We start from the raw sequence: 20578 nt of genomic DNA on the forward strand, positions 1-20578 counted from the left end.
GTGAGGGGAAGCTTTGGTACAGAGATGGGCACACTCCTTCATGCTATGGAAATGGCACAGCACTCCTTAGTGATGGAGGACAGTGTGGACCCAATACTGACTGTATCATAGTAAAAAAGATTTGCATTCACAGAAAACAGCAGGCTTTGATTATGCCTACATTTTACAAGCAGTTAAAACCTTTCATGTCCTGCCAGTGTTTCAGTGCATCATGTACAGAACCAGTACAGAGCTCACTGAAGATGGTAGAAAGCTGCTGCCCACTACAGATGGTGTTAGGGTCAGGCCCTACTGGATTCAAATTATGTCCTCCTGTGAAGTGGTAAGTTAATGAGAGTTGAGAAATGTCTATGTCTACAGTCTAAAAGACTATGTCTCATAGTCTTTAAAATACAGAGAAAACCACAGAATCATGGAGCAGCTGAGGCTGGCAGGGACGTCTGATGATTGTGTGTTTCAAGTCCTGCCTGTTGCCTCTTGCCCTGTCACTGGCCACCACTAAACAGTCTGGCCCTGGCTCCAGGATGAGCAGTCCCAGCTCTCTAAGCCTCCCCTTGTATGCCAGACATTACAAGCCCTTAACCAATGGCCCTTGACTGGACTCACTGTGGTATGTGCATGTCCAGTACAACTGGAGAGCCTTCATCCTGCCAGGGTGCCACCGAAAGGCAGCACAGCCATCTGCTGTGTCAACCACTCCTCCCAGTTTTGTATCTTCTGCAAACCTGCTGAGGCTTCTCTCTGTCCCACCACCCAGACCACTAACACAGCTGCATCCTAACACAGGGTGACCCCTGGGATATGTCACTGGTGACAGTACCCAAGCTAAAGGAACAGGGAAGGATTTTGTGCCTGGAAGGCTTTAAATTTCTGGCAGGTCAATATATGGATGTATAAGAAGAGTTCTTTTAAAGGTTTATGGAAGAACATACTTTATTGGAGACAGACTAATGTGTTAGAATTTATTTTGAAATGTCTATTATTTAAAATATTCTACTACTTAGTAGAGCCATGAAACATCATTTCATTTTAAAAACGTGCAGCATTTAAGACTTGGACTTTTAGAACATGTAGATATTTTAAAATAACTCCATTGTGTAACAAATCCTTGCTTAATAGTGCAATCTCTTGAAAATATTCTAAATAAATTAATGGATGGCTTTTATTTTCTTTCTGTGTCTCAACCATTGGCATTCCTCATTTTAGATGTCAACATTTCTATGCCTGGAAGCTGGAGAATAAAAATAGTTACACTCTAAAAAAGGGACAGTGCTGAGGGTGAAAGGTCCTGATCTTGCAAGTTCCTTGCTCACATGGAAACTCAATGACACTACTGGGATGAGGAGGAATTACCCAGCAGAAATTACAAATGAGGCTGAGCTCTGCTACTAAAATGGTAATAACTCAAACATGGGAAAGATTATTCACTCTCCAATGAAACAGAAGGAGCCTGGCTGTACAATCTGTAAGTTTTTAAAGAACCAACCAGGGTTGAAAATCACTGAAATCTGTTTTGAAAAACAGATGAGAACCTCCTGCTAAGCTGTTAGACTGCAGGATGTTTCAACAACTGGAATTTTTTAGGGTTTTTTATATTGAACATAGATGAGCTACAGGGTTTCAGGCCTATTTGGAAGCCAACTATGTATTCATGTCATTACTAATAATGCCTTGGGCTAGACCGAAAGCTTTGAAAAACTATTTGTTTACATAAATAACAAAACAGTGCGTTTTTTGGGAGTTCACTTCATTGTATGGCCTTAAAAAGAGTCTCCTTGGCACAGTAAGATGACCTTATCCTTAGAAAAATAGTATTATATGTCAGAAATATCTTTATTTCTGACACAGCAGGACAGAAAAGCCACTTTATTCCAAGGAATCCAGCTTGTCCATATGAAACCTGAAGAGACTGAACACATCATGGCAGTACAATATGGTTTCTCTGACTCTTGAGATAAGGGTGAGTTGCCTAATGGCTGTTTTCCAAACAAAGAGCACTCAGTTAAGAACCAGGGGTACATGTCAAGGAGGTTTTAAAGGGGAACATTACTCATAGCTCAGGAGTGGTTAAAGAATATTAAATAGGCCACAGAACTCTATCTCTTCTTTCACTACAACAAGTAAAGGCAAAAAAATTCCCCAAATCTATAAATCTTTCTATTCTCTAGCCCTTTTCTACCTGGCCCACCATCTCCTCTGATTCTGAGCACCTCTGTGCTGATCTTCAACTGAAATTTGCCCAGAAATGGCAGCAGCCCACTTCCAGGATTCTGGGATGGTCCAGTTGGTGTGACCAGACCCTGCATGAGGTCTCTGCCACACCTGGACAGTTTCAAAGTCATTTGCAGCAAAAGGCATTTACCACGGTGGAAGGTCCATAATTCTTGATTCTTCAAAACATCTCAACTAATGTAATTTCAGCTAGGAGTTCTCAGCCTGCAAACAGGCACTAAACTTTTCAATTGCTGGTCCCATCGCCCTTTCTCCTTTTAAAGACCTTTCTGATTTTCCCTCTGAGAGATGATGATCCCATGAGTAATTAACCACTTTCTAACTTGCTTCTTCTCAGTTGGTTTGTGGCAGACACTCCCCAGCTGTATGTTGGAAATGAAAAACACTTCTCTAGTGCAAGGTTCTTTGCTTAGCACATCTTGGTGGTTCTCTCATGGAGAAAGTAATTGACAATACAGAAATCCTTTCTGTTGTCTCAGTGGCACTAGATTCTCCTCTTCTCCACCCTTTCAACTGGAAAAAAATGGTTCTTTGAACAGAATCTAATATAGCTTCTTACATGGGAAGTTCTGTAGAGAGTCTTCCTCTCTGTGTATGGGTAGGTTCTACTTTTAATCAATGCTGATTTCCTTCCTTACTTTTTGGTTGTCTCTGAGCTTAATGGTTGTATTTGGAATAACAGAGCATTACCATCTCCAGATCTCAGTGGTTTCCTTTGTTGTTCTTGGTTGTGTTTTTTGTAAGCAGTTGTGTGCCTATGGACCTTTGTGCCTGGCCAGCTTTCACTGTTGGATGAAGGTCTAACATTTTATTGCTCAGAAGCTATTTTTGTAAATAATACATTTCCAGTGTAAGACTGCAACAGATTAGTTTCTTTTGGGGGGGAAAGATCAGAGGTCACAAGAAATGGAAATGTCATGTTTTTGTGTTAGTTCAAAGGCTGTTCTTGGACCTTGTTGGTGACTAAGCTACTAAAAACTGAACTGGCCTCTCTGACCTTACAAGAATATAATCCATCAGAAGAGATTCACAAATAAATTGGGTTTTTTCTTTTTTCTTTAGATTAGCTAATTTTCTGAGCAAAGTAAACTCATATATTACATTAAATATGTCTCCCACCATTGTTTATTTGCAGGCCTGTTCTTTAAAGGATAAGCCAACTTCCTCTCAAATGCAGTTGATTTCTCTGACTCACTCCTGACAGCCTGTGACAGTCTGTTTGTCACAGAGCTACTGGGTACATACCAATTTATACATTACAAGTAGCTGGAGGTGGAGCAGTCTCATAGGTGGGTTTAGAACCTTAAAACATTGTGGAAGATTCATCAGATTACTCCCTGGTTTGTTTGTTTGTTTTTTTAATGATGACATTACTTTTTAACTTCGTGCTTCAGTGCATTGTCTTACAACAGTGACTCTTACCTGGGAAAAAATACCACCCTGGAGTGTCCCGGTTATGCCTCCATGCTACAGTATCCAGTATGATTCCATGGCAGTGTGGGAACACATCAGGCCAAAGCCAGTAGCAGGCTGTTTGCATTCTGGGGTGAATTGTTTCTGGCTCGGTACCCATATGCCTGAGGGTGGCATGTGTCTTCTCAGGAAGGACAAATTGCTCTCCTTCATCTTTTGGCAAGCTCCTGCTGGGCATGCCAAGAGGCCTATATTTAGTACTGGTACTGTTTAGCCAACAAGCTGGGAAAATTGTCATGATGATGTGACTAGAGATTTTACCAAGGCTGTTTTCCAAGAGCTGAAGAAGACATGGTTTGAAGTGAGCTTTGAATTTCCAGCTTTGAATCTTGCTGCTCCTATTTTCTCTGGGTACAGTACCTCCTGCTCCCAAGCCCAGGCCTGTGGTGTTGTAGCTTGAACTGAGCTCAATGTTACTCCGCGTTGGCATTGGTGGGATTCCTACAAAGCTGGCTATTTGATATACATCTTGGTACCCAAATTCTGCTCTCCATGTTTCCTGTTGAATCCTGGCTGTAGCTGTCACTGTTCCTGCTCCCCCAGTGACACGTGCTGTCTTGGCTGCCTGAAGCACACATGGTCCAGGTGTGCTGAGAGCAGAGATCCAGAGAGCAGCAGCAAACTGTTCCCATCAGAACCCTCTTGCCTCTCATCTGCACTGGGCACGTGGCTTACCTAGAATTCAAAAAGCTCATGAGACTGGAGGAAGGCAGTGTGAGCCCTGACACTCACTGCGAGAATTTCACCTCCTCTGTTCCTTTCTGTTGTGAAACAACAACATCAGGAACCTCCCAAAGAACTGGAGCAACACCGTGGGGTTATCGTATTTCTTATTCATTTTATCTTTTTTCCACCCCAAACTGGCCACAGGCACATTCACTGTTCAACAAGAGCATCTGAAGATCCTTTTCCTGAAAGGCCATGCCTGTGGGAAGGTCTCAGTTATCTGCTGTTTGTTGTTGAAGTTGAAGTTACAGTTACATTTTCAACTGGTAATTTACTCTATACTTAGGCTTTGCATACATAGCAGTGCTAGAAAGAGGGTGAAAGAAATTACCTCTTGAAGAAAAAAAAGGCAAATATCCCAATGTAAACATGGTTTTATTGCTTTTATTTAAGCTGTGTGAGGGAATGGAGATTCATAGGGGAAAAGCTAAACTAAATAGGCTTTTTATTAACAAAAACTTTTCAAACACATGCTCTGCTCACAACTCAGCTCAAGATACATGAAAAAAAGATTAAGGAGGACTCTAATTCTCTAATTTCATATCCCTTCCTAAAAAGATCTATATGACATTTTTACTTGTATCTTGATACACATAAGCAAAGGAATTTTGGAGTTATTCTTAAAAATATTCCCAAAATGTACCATAATCCTTTGCTTGGGCATTTAAATCTTCTTTTCCATCAGAAATAAATGTTGCTTTTGGCTGTTGTAGATACAGCCAAAACATGAAAAATCATCTGTGCTTGGGTTGGCTATAGTGGAATTTTCTCTTCTACATGCTAGGCAGGAGGTTCCCAGGGCCAGCTAATACTGCACACGTTTTCATTTGCAGTGTTGGTATTGCTGGCAGGATATTGCATAATGAAGAGCACGGTATTGTCCTTTTTCCCTGTATGTCCCTTCTGTGCGCATAAAAATTAGGTTGTTCTGCTGATTTAATTACTGTGAGATCATCTTCTTAGGCATCTTGTCACAATACTGACATTTCTTGTGGAAGTTTTAAGTGATTTGACACTTCTTATCATAGTACAATTGCTAGCTTGTCTTCCAGTGAACAAATGTTGGTTAATAATTGTTGGCATTAGAAAAAAATCACAGCTTTTGCTTATTTTCAGTAGTTCAAGGAACTAGGGGAAGGTCTTGACAACCCTAATTTGCTGTGCTTAGTGTCTATTTTTGAATATTTCTCAGCTTTCTGTCCATTGGGCCAAGAAAAATCTGGAGAGCAGGTTGTGCATGTCTGGGACATCCACTGTGTACAGACCTGTTAAATCCCTCAGATGTTTGTTGCTGACTATTGCTTTAATAAATTCACTGCAGGTCCCTTATGTAGCAAGCACCGCCACATGGTAACTCAGAGCTATGAACATTCTTCAGGTCATGAACTCCCTCCAGTCGATTTATCTGCCAGGAAGGTATTTGCCTGCATCTTCCAATGGAGCCCTTTCTCCGTGAATGAAGCAGCATTAAGACAAGTGCAAGACACAAACCAGTTGTTGGAGGACAATACACACTCCTACTTTTAGCTTGGTATTAGGCTTCATAAACCATAAATTTTAGGAAAAAGTACATGGTGAATTAACAAGAAACGTATTACTCCTGGCAATCTGTAGAGTCTAAATGGCATACATAGACATGAAAATGCACTGAAGATTGATGTTTCTTCACAGCACACCACTCCCCTCACAGCCTGTGAGCTTTGTGGGGCTCTGTCACAGCCTGATTTGCTGTATTGTCAGCTCCCAGGTTGTTTGATTGAGTTTGAGAAACTACCATAGTAATCAGCTGTCACAGGTAATGGTTTCCTCTGAGTTTAGAAAGAGCAGCTGCCAGCTTCTGCTGCACTCTGTTGGGTGCACCGGGCACTGCTGCCAAGCTCATTGGGTTCTGGTTCTGGGGTTTTGAACAAAGGAAAGGAAGCAGTCTCTAGCTATTTCTGATCATTCTTTCAGGGGAAGTAGTGCACAGCCCACTCCCCTGCGTGTATCTTTTGAGAGGTCTCCCGAGTATCTTTCTCTGAGCAATTGAGGCGTGTTATTTGTAATGACCAGGTACTGTTTCTGTAGTCCCTACTCCAGAGCTAACTCTGTCTCTGCCTTCCACAATTCTTTGGTAGCCAAGAATACTTCATTGTTCCACAAGCTAACCAGAATTACTAAATCCTCCTCAAGGATTGATTGGCCTTAAAGATTCAATGTCTCATTGGTCTCATTTTGTCTTCTAGTAGGCACTGAGCAGTTTGGGGGAATTACCAGTTTCTCCAGATTTTGGGGGTTTTTTTCAGCCTTTTGTCATGATTTTTTTTCCTATGGGCTTCTGTGTTTTCATGCCATACTTTTGTGTCTTTTAAATCATTCCCTTTGTGGATTTGTGAAATTTCTGACATCCAGAAATATTTCTTTTCCCTGTTTGAATGGAAATGTTGCCACATGGGTGTTTGTTCCCTCATGTACACTCATGGAGCTTCTCCCTGTAACAGTGCCAGCAAGTTGTCCACTTCTAGTGGTGTTTAAATTGTGTTTCAGGGGTTGTGGCATCCTTTTTTGGAGGTCTTGCTCTGAACAAATCCTGGCAAGCTGTTACCAGCTATACTGTTGTTTCTAAGCCTTTTTGACAAAATGGTGCATTTCATTGTTTTCCTGTGATTCAGTTTCAGGTTATAATCTCTTGATCTTCTAACTAACACTAATAAATATTTCTTGTAGTTTATATTTGATGCTGCTTTAAATTAGGATATTGCAAGTATGACAAAGATTTTTCCCTATATCCTTTTTATTCGCCTATCTCTTGCAAAGATTGTATTCTAAAAGGTGTTCTCTGAAGCACTGCTTTACAGGGAGTACTGAAAGGAAGTGCAGTTGCTGATGCCACTAGCTAGATTGACCGTGGAGTTGGACAGCATGCACATGATACCAGTTGGGAGAACTAGACTGTGGTGGCCCCACACAATTTTTTTTTTTTTTTGAGTCTTGGACATTCTGAAAAAGGGCTGTATTTCTCTTATTATTGCACTTAACTGCATTACGGTTTATCCACTTTTCAGTCCAGTGTGTACTCACTATAAAGTTTTTCACTTTTCTACCTTGCGCCCATTGGTAAGAGTAGTTGGGAGGGTGAACACAGAGCATTAAACCTGGGAAAGCTTGGTCTTCCAGTGCTTTGCACCTTGAAGCACACACACAAAGCATTTCCTCATTTCTCTTGCCGTTTGTTTCCTTTTCAGAGTCATGAGAACTTTTAGCAAGCTTCTCCCAGTACAGGTGTTGACAGCATCTCCAGCTACCAGTACTTTTGACAAGTGGTTCTTTTGCTGACATTCAGCTGTGCATTTCCTGGCTGTAAGATGCAGACAGTTTATCCTGGTTTTAGATTTTGAGGTCCAAGAAACAGCAACAAGAGAACAGAAATGAGGAATTAGGGTGAAGATCTTGAGCAGCAGCAGCAGCAGCAGCAGCAGCAGAAAATAGTAATTCATACTATGTGTTTACCTACTGATTTAAAAAAAAGAGCAAAGTTTATGTTTTACAAACTGTATTTACTCTCATTGGATAGTCCTAATAACACTGCTACTTTTGTGGCATGAGTGCCATGAAAGGGCCTTTCAGTAACATACTCTATCTGCTGAGGTCTAAACTCTGCAGAGTACACAGTTCATCCTGGCACTTACACCCTGACTCTACACCCCTTTTTGCCAGAGCTGCTGTCACTGGGTCCCTGTTTCCCTGGGAGGGCTGCAGCTGTACCCAGCAGCCACCTCTTTCCCACAGAGTTGGTATCAATCTCCACAGGACCTTTAAGTCTCTGGTCTTGTTAGAAGCCACTCTTCACCCTCATTTTGGTGTGTTGTTGCAATGACAGAATCCCAAGAACTTCTCTGAAATACTAATATGTAGCTAATGAGCATCTCCCTATAATTGCCTGCCTTTGCATGAACTATCACCTTGAATTGAAAGGTCCCTGCCTGGAGTGTTTTGGTTTCAGACTACTTTAAAGTTACTGAGATCTCTGGATATTTTTCTCTCCAGGTAGACAGAATTACTATTTTACAAGGTTTGGAAAATACATCATATTCTGTGAGAAGGAAACAGGTTTGTGAAACAGTGATGCTGTCATGAACGTCATCAAAATGAAGGATAACTTTGGCTGGAGGGAAAGCATATCCTGAGGAGACCTGTTTAATTCACCAAGATGCTTTCGTGCAGACATCTGACAGCTGAGCAGAGGATCTGCCATCCTCCATCAGAGACAGAGTCTGTCCAGGCCAGTATCCTGTCCCTGACAGGGACCAGCTCCTAATACTTCAGAGAAAAATGCATTTCAGTCATGATGGGAAATAACTTCCTCATGGGATGAGTTTAATGCCAGTGTCAGACACTTGCTGGTTGATTTGGGGAAGCAGCACTAGACTACCTTTTTTGATGTTTTGTTTGTTTGGTTTTTTTGTTGTTGTGTTAATCCCAGGTTGTTTAACAGTAAATACACTGGACCAAATTCAGTTCTGGGCCATATCTTGAACTTCTAATGAATTCTTTATAATTAACTGCATTGTGGCAGCATATTTCTTGGGCTATTAAATAGTCATAGCCCTCATAGCCTTTTGCAGGATAATTAGTTTTGATAAAGAAAGATATATCCAAACGCAAAGGAGGATCTGGTACAAATTCTGTAGTCTTAAAACTGTTTTGTACTATGGGTCATTAACATTTCTATTTTCTTTCGATTTCTCCTTTCAGGGATCATTTCTGGGTATTCTTCATTACATTAGATTTGACTTTCTTATGCACCTACTCATTGTTTATCTTATAAAGAAATGCTGCTATCTACAGTGTATTATTTTCCTTTTTTTCCTTCATGGACTAATAAATGGATCAGTGGTAAACTCTGACCATAGACACCAGACCAAAGACAGCTTTGAGAGTGTGACCAACACTGGCACGCAGTAACTCCTAATGCTGAACACCAAGTGACTGCACCCAGGTGTGGGATGTGCTTGCACTTAGGAGATACAGCACTTCTGCCATGCACAGGAATCTTTTGTTAGCTAAAATTAACTGGCACGTGTTTCTGGCAGTGCTGCTGCTGTTTCCAAAGTGACAGCCTCTTCTTTTGCATCCCCAGGAGAATACCTGAGAAATGGCACATCTTCTAAACACTGCCTACCTGCCTTCCCCAGGCTGTGGAGGGCTCTTGCCATGTCAAGTGCTGCCAGGCACCCTCTGAAACAACAAAGCTCCATTCTCAGGGGTAGGAAGGAATTTATCCTGTCCAGTGTTCACTTGCTCATTATCAACAGGCAGGTCATCAGCCTCTCTCTTGCTAGCTACGACACCCACTGATGCACAAAAAGCCAGGAGAAGCTGTGGCCTTCTGTCTCCTTGTATCAGCAGACTAGAAGAGGTCACCAGTGCCCCTTTTCTCTAAAGAAATAATGATGTGCATATCTCACGTGGGTATAACCATGGCATTTGTATCTTTGGTCAGTTCTTGTTATTAACTGTGTAACTGCAGAAAAACAGTTCCTCTTTCTCTCTGTTTTCTCCAGCACGAATCTTGCTTTCTGTCAGTATGCCACAAGATTTCAAATGTATTAAAACCTCTTTGGGCAAATTCTGGCTTCCAAATGCAGAGTGGGGTAAGCACAGAAGGAATGTCTTCCTGTTGACTTCTCTCTAGGAGAATTAGTGATTTCTGGAGTGTTGTTTCTCACATATATTGAGTAAGTTGCAATGAGAAGATTCATGAAAGCACATCAGTGTTTCTCAGAAACTTCAGAGTTGCTGGGATGCCCAAAGAGCCCACCAGACTGCAAATGGTATCCCAGATTTTATTAATTTTTTATTTTCAAGACTACTTTACACAAACTACATTATAAAGGCATTAGCACAGAGTCTGAAATCTATATAAACCTTGGGACGTGGACTTGCAGAATGCTGCTGGTACTCAGGAAAAAGGTTTATAATAAAAATACAACAGTTGCAATTTTCATTGATATTTTTCTGAAGTCATTTGTTCATACCTGTATTTATGTATCATTGATTACATTTTAGAAAAAAATCTGCTAAACATGTTAAGTCTCAATACTCTGTTAATGATAGGGTTAATCTATCTTCTAACAAGTGCAACCAGTGTATTCAATGAAGATCTAAATATAATCACATTGTACACCTTAGCTCCATTTCAACTTCTCTTCCTGTCCTGGAATATAATTAGGATGGAGCCTTGGGGACACACTCACTGCTAACCAACATCTCAATGACCTTGTTGGGGAAAAAGAGATGTCAAGTCACAACTGAGTCTGAGGCACTAACTCTAAGAAGAGATTTGAATTTCCACTGTTAGGTGCAGTCGTAATGTGAATGAGACTACCAAGAAAATATGATAGACCTCAAAGAAAAAGTCACCCTTAAAACAATTTCCAAAAAATAATCTTAAGGCTAACAGGAGACAGTGATGATAATTGAGACCTACATAGAAAATTTAGTAATTTTCTTTTTCTGCGTGTTGTGTTAGAGCTTCTGAAAAAGGTTAGGGATTAGTGACTATTTTACATTTCCTGGTTTATAACCCTTAAAAACCAATTATTCTAAAGGGTCAGTGAGTTTATGCACTGTGAGACTCAGGAAATTGTGGTTCAGCCTCCTGCTCCAGTAGTGGCATCTGTGCTACAGCTGCAGCTCTCCAGGCCTTGGGAACGCAGCTGCTGCTGCAGAACGGGACAGCTGCGCTCTGTCTGGGATGAGCAGACATGTCCTTCTGCCCACCTCCTCCTCACCTGAAAGGCAGTTCCTCTGCCCCCTGAGGCTGGATTGCTTCGAACCACATCTCTGCCTTGTTTCTCCTTGTGCCAGGGCTTGCCAGAAAACAAGGTCAGTGGTGGGTGGAGGTCTCCAGAGGGACACAAAATCCAGCTGGTGATCAGCCACGATTGCATAGCCATTTATAAGGAGATGCTGGTGCCCACAGCTTGCTCCGTAGGTAAAGAGGAGATTTGGCAGCTACTTTTGATCTCCCAGGAGTCAAACACCCACACCCAGAAGACACAAGGCAGCCTAGCACTGCCCAGGCAGCCCAAGCACAGGCTGCATGGGCAAGGAAAGCAATGACAGGCCTGGGAATTTGCTCAGCATTGAGGTGTTTTAGGTGTCTGCAACAAACACAATTCAATATAGCACATTGTAAATTGCTGATAAAAATCATCAGCCTAAGTTCAGTGCAGGACTAAACTACTTTCCTCTGGGTACAGATCTCTCGTAGACCTTTTCCTGCAAATGGAGGCTGCTTCAAGAGTGCCATTTCCCTTGAAGTTGTGATTAGCATTTATTTCCCCATGCTAGAGTTAAATTTAGCAGTAGATCTTCTTATTTTTTAAAACTAGGAACTTACTAAAATCTTCAGATTTTTCTTCATAAAACATACCAGGAATGAATAAAGTGCTCTTAGAAAGTGGCAATATTCTATTAACATTTAACAATTACAATAATTGCAATTCTAATACTATAACTATTAAAATTTAAGATATCTGACATCATACAGAATTATTAATACGGAAATAAAACACTTCCTCTGAGTGGGACTTTAAATATGATTTCTTACTGAGATAAGTCTTTAAGAAACTGGATAAAAAATATTTATAGGTATTTTGGGCTAAGCTGCTTATTCATGAATAATAATCAAATGAATAGAACATGTAATTTTATTTCAGATCTATAAAATACAAATCTAAAAATATCATTTTACAGACAATATTCACCATTTAGTTTATATTTTAGCATTATCTAAAGCCTATCTTGCACAGAATAATAATGTAACAGAATAACAAAATAGTCTACATTTTAACCTTAGAGATTTCCTTAACTGGAGTCTACCATTTACATCAAAAATACTTGTGCACAATAACCAATTAAACATCTACATTTCAAGAATAGATTGGCTACATCTCATAACTGAGACACCAATTACAGTACATTTATTAAAAATCCTTCAAGAGTGCACTCAGTAGTAACACTAGTTAAAATCATAACAGCTCTGTGAAATGATCAAAGCAAATGATAACAGAATTTTAAAATTCAGTTAATCATTTATACATAATGTAAAGCCCATGTAACACTACAATGAAGGAATAAATTACATGGGCACAAGTGCAAAAAAGCAATATTGTAAGCCATCTCTTTGGTAAAAATCAATTAGCAGGAAGTATACTATAATAATTCAAGTCAAAGACTAATTCGGGCTGTATGTTTTTTCCTTTCCTACCATAGGCAGACTTGTTTGCAAGCAATCTACAGTAGAGAAGTTAAAATTCTACTTAACACTGCCCATTTTTTCATCTTTTAAGTTTAAATATCGAAATTAAAGATAAGGATTTCTTTTTCTTTCATAAATAGCTTTTCAGTAGTATTGTTTCATCAGGAATTTAAAAATAAATATCAAAATATACACAACTTCAAAGACTACATTTAATTCCTTCTAGGTATATCCTGAAAATATATCACCAAGGAATAAATAACTTTGGGTTTCTCAGATATTTGGTAAAATGTCAATTACATAAGGAGTTTTCTCTGAGGGATAAGGAAGTACCATTGCTTTTTCTACAGAGCTTTTGCTATACAGGTGGAATTTTAATAACTTTACAGTTAGAATATAATCTGTAACATAATACGGACCTTCCCCACTAAAAAGTACAGTAAAAAATCTTTCAAAACTAAACCTTCAGAATTTCATGTTCATATCTGAGGAACTTCCAGGTTAACTGTGAAGTTCTCCTGGCAGTCAAGACTGGTTGTCTGTGTCAGGAGGTTGCAGTAACAATAAAGCAATTTCCTCCCATGGCCGAGTCAAAGCTCTTTTCTATTGACAACATATTAAAAATCCAGAAAGGACAAAATGTTGAGGAAGGGACAAAAGAAAAGGATGTGGGTGAAGAACACTCGTGGGTAAACCATCCTGAGACAGATGTGGATTACCTACAGAGATTTCACTGTAACCATAGATTTTATATAAAATCTTCTGGTTTTGAAGGACTTGACCCTCATGAACAATTAAGGTAAGGTCATAAGGGGTTTGTAGGCTATCATCTTACTCAACCTCCTCCTTTTATTTATCTGAAATTATTGCTAAAGAAAGCAAAAAAACATCCAAGCCACATTAGCAAAGCATCTAGTTAAAACAATCCAGCAACTTGAAGTGTCTTTAGAAATTAAAAAAAAAAAAAACTTTTCTGCAGGAAGATCTCCTGGAGGGGCAAAGCAAAAGGTCCTTGCCTTTTCACAAGATCCATTTAAGCTGCCAGAGAGTAAAGGCAATTTTGACTGTTCATTTATTCAGAATTCATAAATAAACAAGTAGATTCACTAACCTCCTGTTCACACCCACAGTTAATTTACATAAAATATTAAGCAGAATGCTTTTCTACTCCTTGTTTGATTCCAAGCACAAGATGTAAAAACCAGTTAAACTGCACAGTCCAGCCCTTATCTCTGCAAACTTCTATCTGATCAAGAAAATGCTTTTTGGCATCTTCTTCACTTTTCCCTACTGTCAGTGCATCCCTGATATATTCAATATCTTCTTTGCTGGTTAATTGGGGCATTCCAGTCATTAGCATCATGGAGAACAGGATGATCAGCAGGTTTGTGTGGTGTCGGAGAGCTAAATAAGCCTTCACACATACGTCCTGTGAGAGAGAAGAGTTTTTTGTTAATTGAGGAGATGAATTGACAGGGATGGTGTAGGAATTTCACAGGACTCTCATTAACCAATGCCATTCAATCACTCGAGTATGTCAGAGACAGGAGACCCAACAGAGCGATTCAACCGAGCAGAAATGTGACACAAATTTCTGCACCTGCTGCTCAGGGTAACTTCATTCACCACAGGTTGGAGCAACAAGAACTGTTTGGGTGTACAACTAATGGCTCTTAATCCTACATTGATTACTAAAGCATAAAACCTTAGTCTCACCAGAATTTCAAATTAATTTCCCCACCATATAACCTCTTTCTGTAGCTGTTAAAAGAGACAGCAATAATTCACTGTCTTCCTTTCCTGTTGGGATGTTCCCGTTTAAAGACTGTGGCTGGGAAGTGATACTGAACAAAGCAGCACCTCCAGGGGATTGCTCCTCTTTTTCTATAGATGCCTATTAACTTCACAGTGGTGACAGATTATTTAACAGGGAAGATTTTTCAGGCTTGGTGTTCTAAGGAATTCTGCTAGCTGACAGCTCTAGTCTTCAGGCACTCTGCCTTGCTGTAGGATTTCTATGACTATGTACTGTCATTCTGGATTCCATAGACTTCTTTTATAGCCTTTTCATTTCCATGTATAAATAATCTCTGCTTAACAGCAGAACTTTTAGAAGAATGAAATTTCTGCAGCTTAGAAAAAAATGCAATGTTTTTAAAAATAATATTCCCTGCTAAGCAACTAATATATAAACTGAAATTATTTCTTATATTAAATTTATAGCTCATTTAATAGTAGAAATAAGAACAATGCAATGAAGACATCAATCATCAATCAACTAGAAATTAGGCCTGCAATGCAGTAATGTAAAAATATGAAAAATATTTCCAAGAAGGTTGTTATTATTCAAACCAAAGCTGAAGCAATGCTAATTTTTACCCAATTAAATATTCAATTTAACCTTTCCACAACTGTATATTCATGTTTTGAATAATATTTGGAAAATCCAAATACTTTAATGTAAACGTCTAACAAATCCCATCAGCCCTCTAGAAGGCTTTTATTTTTACAAGATATATGTTTTCTTTCTTCCTCTGAAACAGGAAGAAGTGCACAAATATTCTTAACATCTATCACTGTTCACATCAGCAACACCAGGACACCCAACTAGACAGGTTAGGAAAATATAAGGAAGGAAGATGATATACTGAAGATCCGTCTGCACAATTTCTTTTTTTAGTATTGCCTGGGAACTTAAATCTTTTAATCTGTTCCCAAATAAATTCTGTCCTGAAATAAGATCATACTTACAAACTCCAATGTTAGTTTAGTTCTAGCATAGCAAAAGATAAAATGCAATGTTCAAAGCACAATTTACAATGGAAAACACCATCACAGGGAATAGTTTCTCTCCATTATACCAGGAGAAAAAAAAATAATAAAAAAAGAAATTTTACTTATGTATTATCAACTTCAAACAGAGAAATCTTGTCACAAGAGTTAGTCTGTGTTTTGTTCCCCTTGAAAGAGATGAAAGGTCTTTATAGTTATTATCAAAGAGAGTTTTACATTTCTGTATGGATGATGAATCCCACTGCTTCGGGTGTCTGAGACAGAAAAACAATTATGCAGTCAAGAAAAACCTGGTATCACTGCATCTCAAAGGCAGTCCTTCCAGGAATTCAAAAGATTTTTAATATCTGCATCTGCCCGTTACAGTTATTTATTCAGACAGGAACTGAATCTAGTTTTGCATTAGTATCTTCCAAGAAAATGAATTTTTACACTTCTGAGAGAGGCAGTGAGAACCAAAAATAACCCAGACGACAGGTATGTGTCAAGGATATGTACATGTTTACTGTGGGATTAAGAAGAAAGCTGCTAACTCATCTAAAGCCATAGGCAAAATGAGAAGAGCTGAGGAGAAACCAAAATCCCATTGCCCAATAGGAAAAAAAGAATAATCATTCTGAAAGCTTGAAACTGTCCTAAATATTATTATCCTAAAATCCAGGCATTTTTATAAAATAAAGTGTCCAAGTTCTGTTACATAGGCCATCCCTTCCCTGTACAGTTTACTGCAAATAAGTATTTCTCAATGATGAATTGTGTACCCTTCTGTCACCTTTGTTTGACAATCAAATACATAAGATTTTGTAAAGAAATAGTTTAGAGGAATTTGGTTAGCACTGAAAATACAGATCTCTGTATTATCAAGTCAGCAGAATAATGAAAAAATAATGAATTACGTAAATTAAATCTAGTGAACAAAAATGAGTTAATAATTTAGAGCACAAACTATCAAAGACAATTTTAGGCAAATTAATAATAGGTAGGTGGGCAAAGCTCAAAAAGGACTATGAAGATCTTAGGTGAGGCTTTCTCAAAGGTTTCTACAAGTAAGAAGTGAAAAAGCTGTGTGCACATAGGAGTATGAAAGTTGATTGGTTTCAGCCAAAGGCTGTAAAGAAAATGCCACCACATATGACACTTACAGCAAGAGAAATCTGGGCAGTACTAGGGCACCTGAGAAATTCATAGGTGGAACAGAAAAATACTTGTCTTCCCAGGTTAAGTCATGCTTAAATACATGTTTGTGATGAGGAAAAAGCCCATCAAATACTGCTTCCTTCTAAGCATTTCTGTGATGTCATTAATAACCTCTGGCCTCTCATTTTCATTAAACCATCATAACAAATGCAAACACAAAGGGAGCCAAAATTTAGGATTAAGAACTAATAGAAAGGAACTTCACTGCTAGTTCAAAAAGTTTGCCAGGCCACTGACAGCCTCAGAAGTCACTAATCAATGAACTATACTCTTCTGCAGTGAACTTCGGTCAAAGTTATTTGTCATTTTAACCTCCTCCAGAATCTGCAATACGAGCTCTGGCTAACACACTGTAATATGTCCAGTGGATAAAAAGAAATAAAATCTTATACAAGTAGGTTATTAAGTTATCAAAAACACCAAAGACTGTAAAAAACAAAGGAGTCTTCTGAAGCACAAACTGTTTTAATGTAGTTAAGTACAAAATAATGAGAGATGCTCTTAAAAATTAATGAAGGATAAATGCTGAGACTTTTCCATTAATACCTAAATGAGTCATTAGGCATACTGAATGAATCCTTCAATATTAGGAAATATGATGAAACAAGTCAACTGGAAAGTGCAAGTACAATTTTATTTTTTTGCTCTGGCCAGGTAATTAAAACATACATTTTTCATAGCAAAATATGTGATGCAAATCTTGCTCTGTGTTACTCTTTTACTTGTATAGAAGTATTTTATAACTTTCTCTTTTACTGGTCTTTTGAGACAGAAAAGGCTCTTAATGTACTACTGCAATAGCAGTATATAAACAGTAGCTATTGCAGCAGAACTATACATGAACTTACATTTTTTTGGTCAGTTTATTGTGTCTGTGCCTAAATCATGTCACTTAAAATGCCTGAGTCACATACCCCCATCCCAGTTCACACAGTAAAGCACATTAATCACCTTGTATTTTGGCTCAGGACACTAGTGGAAATGACACTGGTGCTATTACAGCATTCCTAGACTGTCTGCATTAGTGGATTGGTAACAGTACTTAGAAATTAGTACCAGAGTAACAAAATGTTATTTAGTCAAACCCAGGACTCCATGACGGAGGCATGATGTATTGAAGAGAGGCTATGACCAAAATCACCTCTGATTGATTTTGGTATTTGGGCTGCTGAAGTAAAGGTCAGATACTCTCTAAAGAGCTGGATGATCTGTATATATGTAGACAACTTTACCTCACCACAGACACCAACAGGTCTTTCAATCCTCCATTACCACATTTTAACTCTTTTAACTATTTTCTGCTTCCAGAACAGAAGTCTTCTTTTGAAATGACATAGCCCAGACTGGTGTTTCAGTCCACACCTGCAATATGACTTACAGCGCAGCGACAGCATCATCACTGTACACAGCCCAGCTCACAGGCTTCCCTGAGAGCATGGGCTCAGCATTCCCTTCCCAAGGCAAAACCCCATCCCTAAACATCTTTTGAGCTACAAGCCCCCTTCAAAACACCTCCAACTGTGATAAAGGCAGTCCTGGCAAAATGAAGACTCAAAGATTGCACCTGGTTCTTTAGTTATTTTCAGAAGTTTGGGCAGTGACTTCAACCAAAAATAATTGATTCTTCTTTGCATGAGTCATCTCCACACATCCTCTCCCTTTTGATTGTCTCTGGTGGACAATGTGATTTGTCATTAACAAAAGAATACCATAAGGTGGGAATTGCAAGAGGGTCCAAGTGGATCCCCATCGCTGGCAGGGAGGCCTGCAGGATGTGTCCAGCCTGAAGATGGAGAACACTCATTTTTGGATGAGTGAGTAAAAGCACTGAGATGTGGCCACAAATGGAGACAAATGCTGAAGTAACTGCATAGGGGACCCACTTGGTGTTATCATCTTAGGATAATTCCCATTGCCCATCACAGATAATCACAAGGGAGATGGGGGTGTGTAGGACACAGATTTGCTATACAACTGTGTATATGCTCAAAGGGACATAGTCATCATCCACCAGTAAGAACCTTAATTAGGTACTCAGGTTAGAAAACCAGACTCCTTACTGTGACTGGTTCACCCACAAGGAATCCACAACATGAAAGTTAGGCTTTGGCTTTGACTCACTCTACAGAAGAATTTTTATTTTGATATTATAAGGAATCTGCTTTCTAAATTAGACACTTTACTCAAAGTCTCTAGAGATGACCACAGGAATAACACTTCAGACAAATAAGTACTTCTTACCAGCCACATTCTCAACTATTTCCTTAGAAGTAGGAACTGCCTACTGAACTCCCTCTTTGACCAGGTCCTACACTAGCTCGAATAATCACAACTGGTTTGGAAGCGCTCAGTTTCAAATAGAAGCAATAGAACAGATTTTTAACACCATTCGTTTCTTTCAGAGTTAAATCTATCCATCCACTTCACAAAACAGCATCTGAGATAGCTTAGGGTCACTGATTTTTACTCAGATGCAGCAGTTCGAGCCCCAGAACTCGAAGAATCAGGAGGGAATAACACTGGCAAAGCCAGCTGATGAATGCCTCACACCTGCTCATACTCCACAGAGGCTCTGCTTAGTGCCGTGAGTTTCCTCTAATTGCACAAACACTGAAGCCCTCTGCAAAGTATTTTCAGTCAAGACAAGAAACAAAGAAAGAACTGCTTATCTGGTCTGCTGCTAATGAGCTTTTCAATGTGCCTTTGTGAATGTTTGAATTCTAGTTCCCATAATTGTACAGATAATTTTTTCTCTTAGTTGGGCCTAAAATATCCCAGAATTGTATTATGATTCATTGTATTTTATTAAGATAATACCCAGGAGCCTAGACCTTTGAAAACCAAGGCATTAAACGTTCATTTTCAGAGGGCAAAAAACCATTACTTAATTGATTTGCAGCTAGATACCCATTCTATTACCTGAAATTTATGGAAATGGAGACTTGTCTTCTTTCCGGAAGTTCCCATGACATACAGAAAATCTGGAGTCAGCACAAAAGGAACTCTCTCCTTATTAATTCCAAGGAAGCTTTTATAATTCCCAAGAATATGGCCAAAATCAATATGGAAAAGGTTACCTTCATAAAGAGAAGAAGAAATCACAGAAAATACAATAAACTTCTAAACACTTACGTGCATTCACTGTACTTCCAACCCCTTTTTGTCAGTATTTATGATCAGTCTTAAGTTCAGCAGAAAAGACTACTTTCTTTCTTTCTTGGGGAAATACATAATTCTGTCCTCTTGGCAAAATTACTTTTTATTTATCTTTGGCAGTTGTTAAAAGTCTGGCAGAACTGCTGTATTATCTAAACATACACCCAAAGCTTTTCAAAAACCAAGGAAAGCTTGTGCATCATACCTGTAACAATCAGAGCATCGCTACACGGAAAAGGCTTCAGGGTTATGTTTCAAATACCCATGGGATTCTGGCATTACCCATCTCCTTGGCAAATGTCATTGACTAGAAAACACTTTCTCCTCACAGACCTTCATTAGACCTTCATTCTAAACCACTCTGTATGTTCAAAGCCTGCATTGTCACCCTTTGGATAGCTTTGAGAGAGTCGTAGGCATCAGTTCCCACAAAAGCAATGAAAACCTCTCCTTTTAAGGGTCACTACACCTACAGGACTGGAGTGTGCTGCTCCTCTTCACAATACTTTATTACTTTCACTGGCAGCCAGCGTACGGATACAAGAGTATGGTTACTTAAAATCACAGATTTGTAGTAGTGGCACATGTACAAAAATATAAACATCAAATTATGTAAGATGATACTTAACAGTGATCTGTAAGTGGAACATCCTTAGATGTTCCTGATCTTAAGCAGCTTTCAAGTTCCCCCAGCCTACCAAATCTGACCTCTCTGCAGACCTCTCAGACTGAGATCCTTCTGACTCCTGAGGCTCA

The 20578-nt window shown here is 39.1% G+C and overlaps 1 protein-coding gene across 3 annotated transcripts in view; it reads right to left on the reverse strand.

Moving 5' to 3' along the window:
* Positions 1–10242: 10242 nt before the first annotated feature.
* The window catches only part of PIK3CG (phosphatidylinositol-4,5-bisphosphate 3-kinase catalytic subunit gamma), a 35410-nt gene continuing 25074 nt past the window's right edge, over positions 10243–20578 (reverse strand). For all 3 annotated transcript variants that reach the window (XM_032106527.1, XM_032106529.1, XM_032106528.1), the window contains exons 10-11: positions 19586–19743; positions 10243–14105 (exon numbers count right to left, since the gene is read on the reverse strand). In XM_032106527.1, coding sequence (XP_031962418.1) covers positions 13824–14105; positions 19586–19743 — 440 coding nt within the window. In that variant the 3' untranslated portion in view covers positions 10243–13823. The remainder of the gene's footprint in view (positions 14106–19585; positions 19744–20578) is intronic.

The sequence above is a fragment of the Corvus moneduloides genome, chromosome 4 (genome assembly GCF_009650955.1).
Source record: "Corvus moneduloides isolate bCorMon1 chromosome 4, bCorMon1.pri, whole genome shotgun sequence".
NCBI classification, from domain to species: domain Eukaryota; kingdom Metazoa; phylum Chordata; class Aves; order Passeriformes; family Corvidae; genus Corvus; species Corvus moneduloides.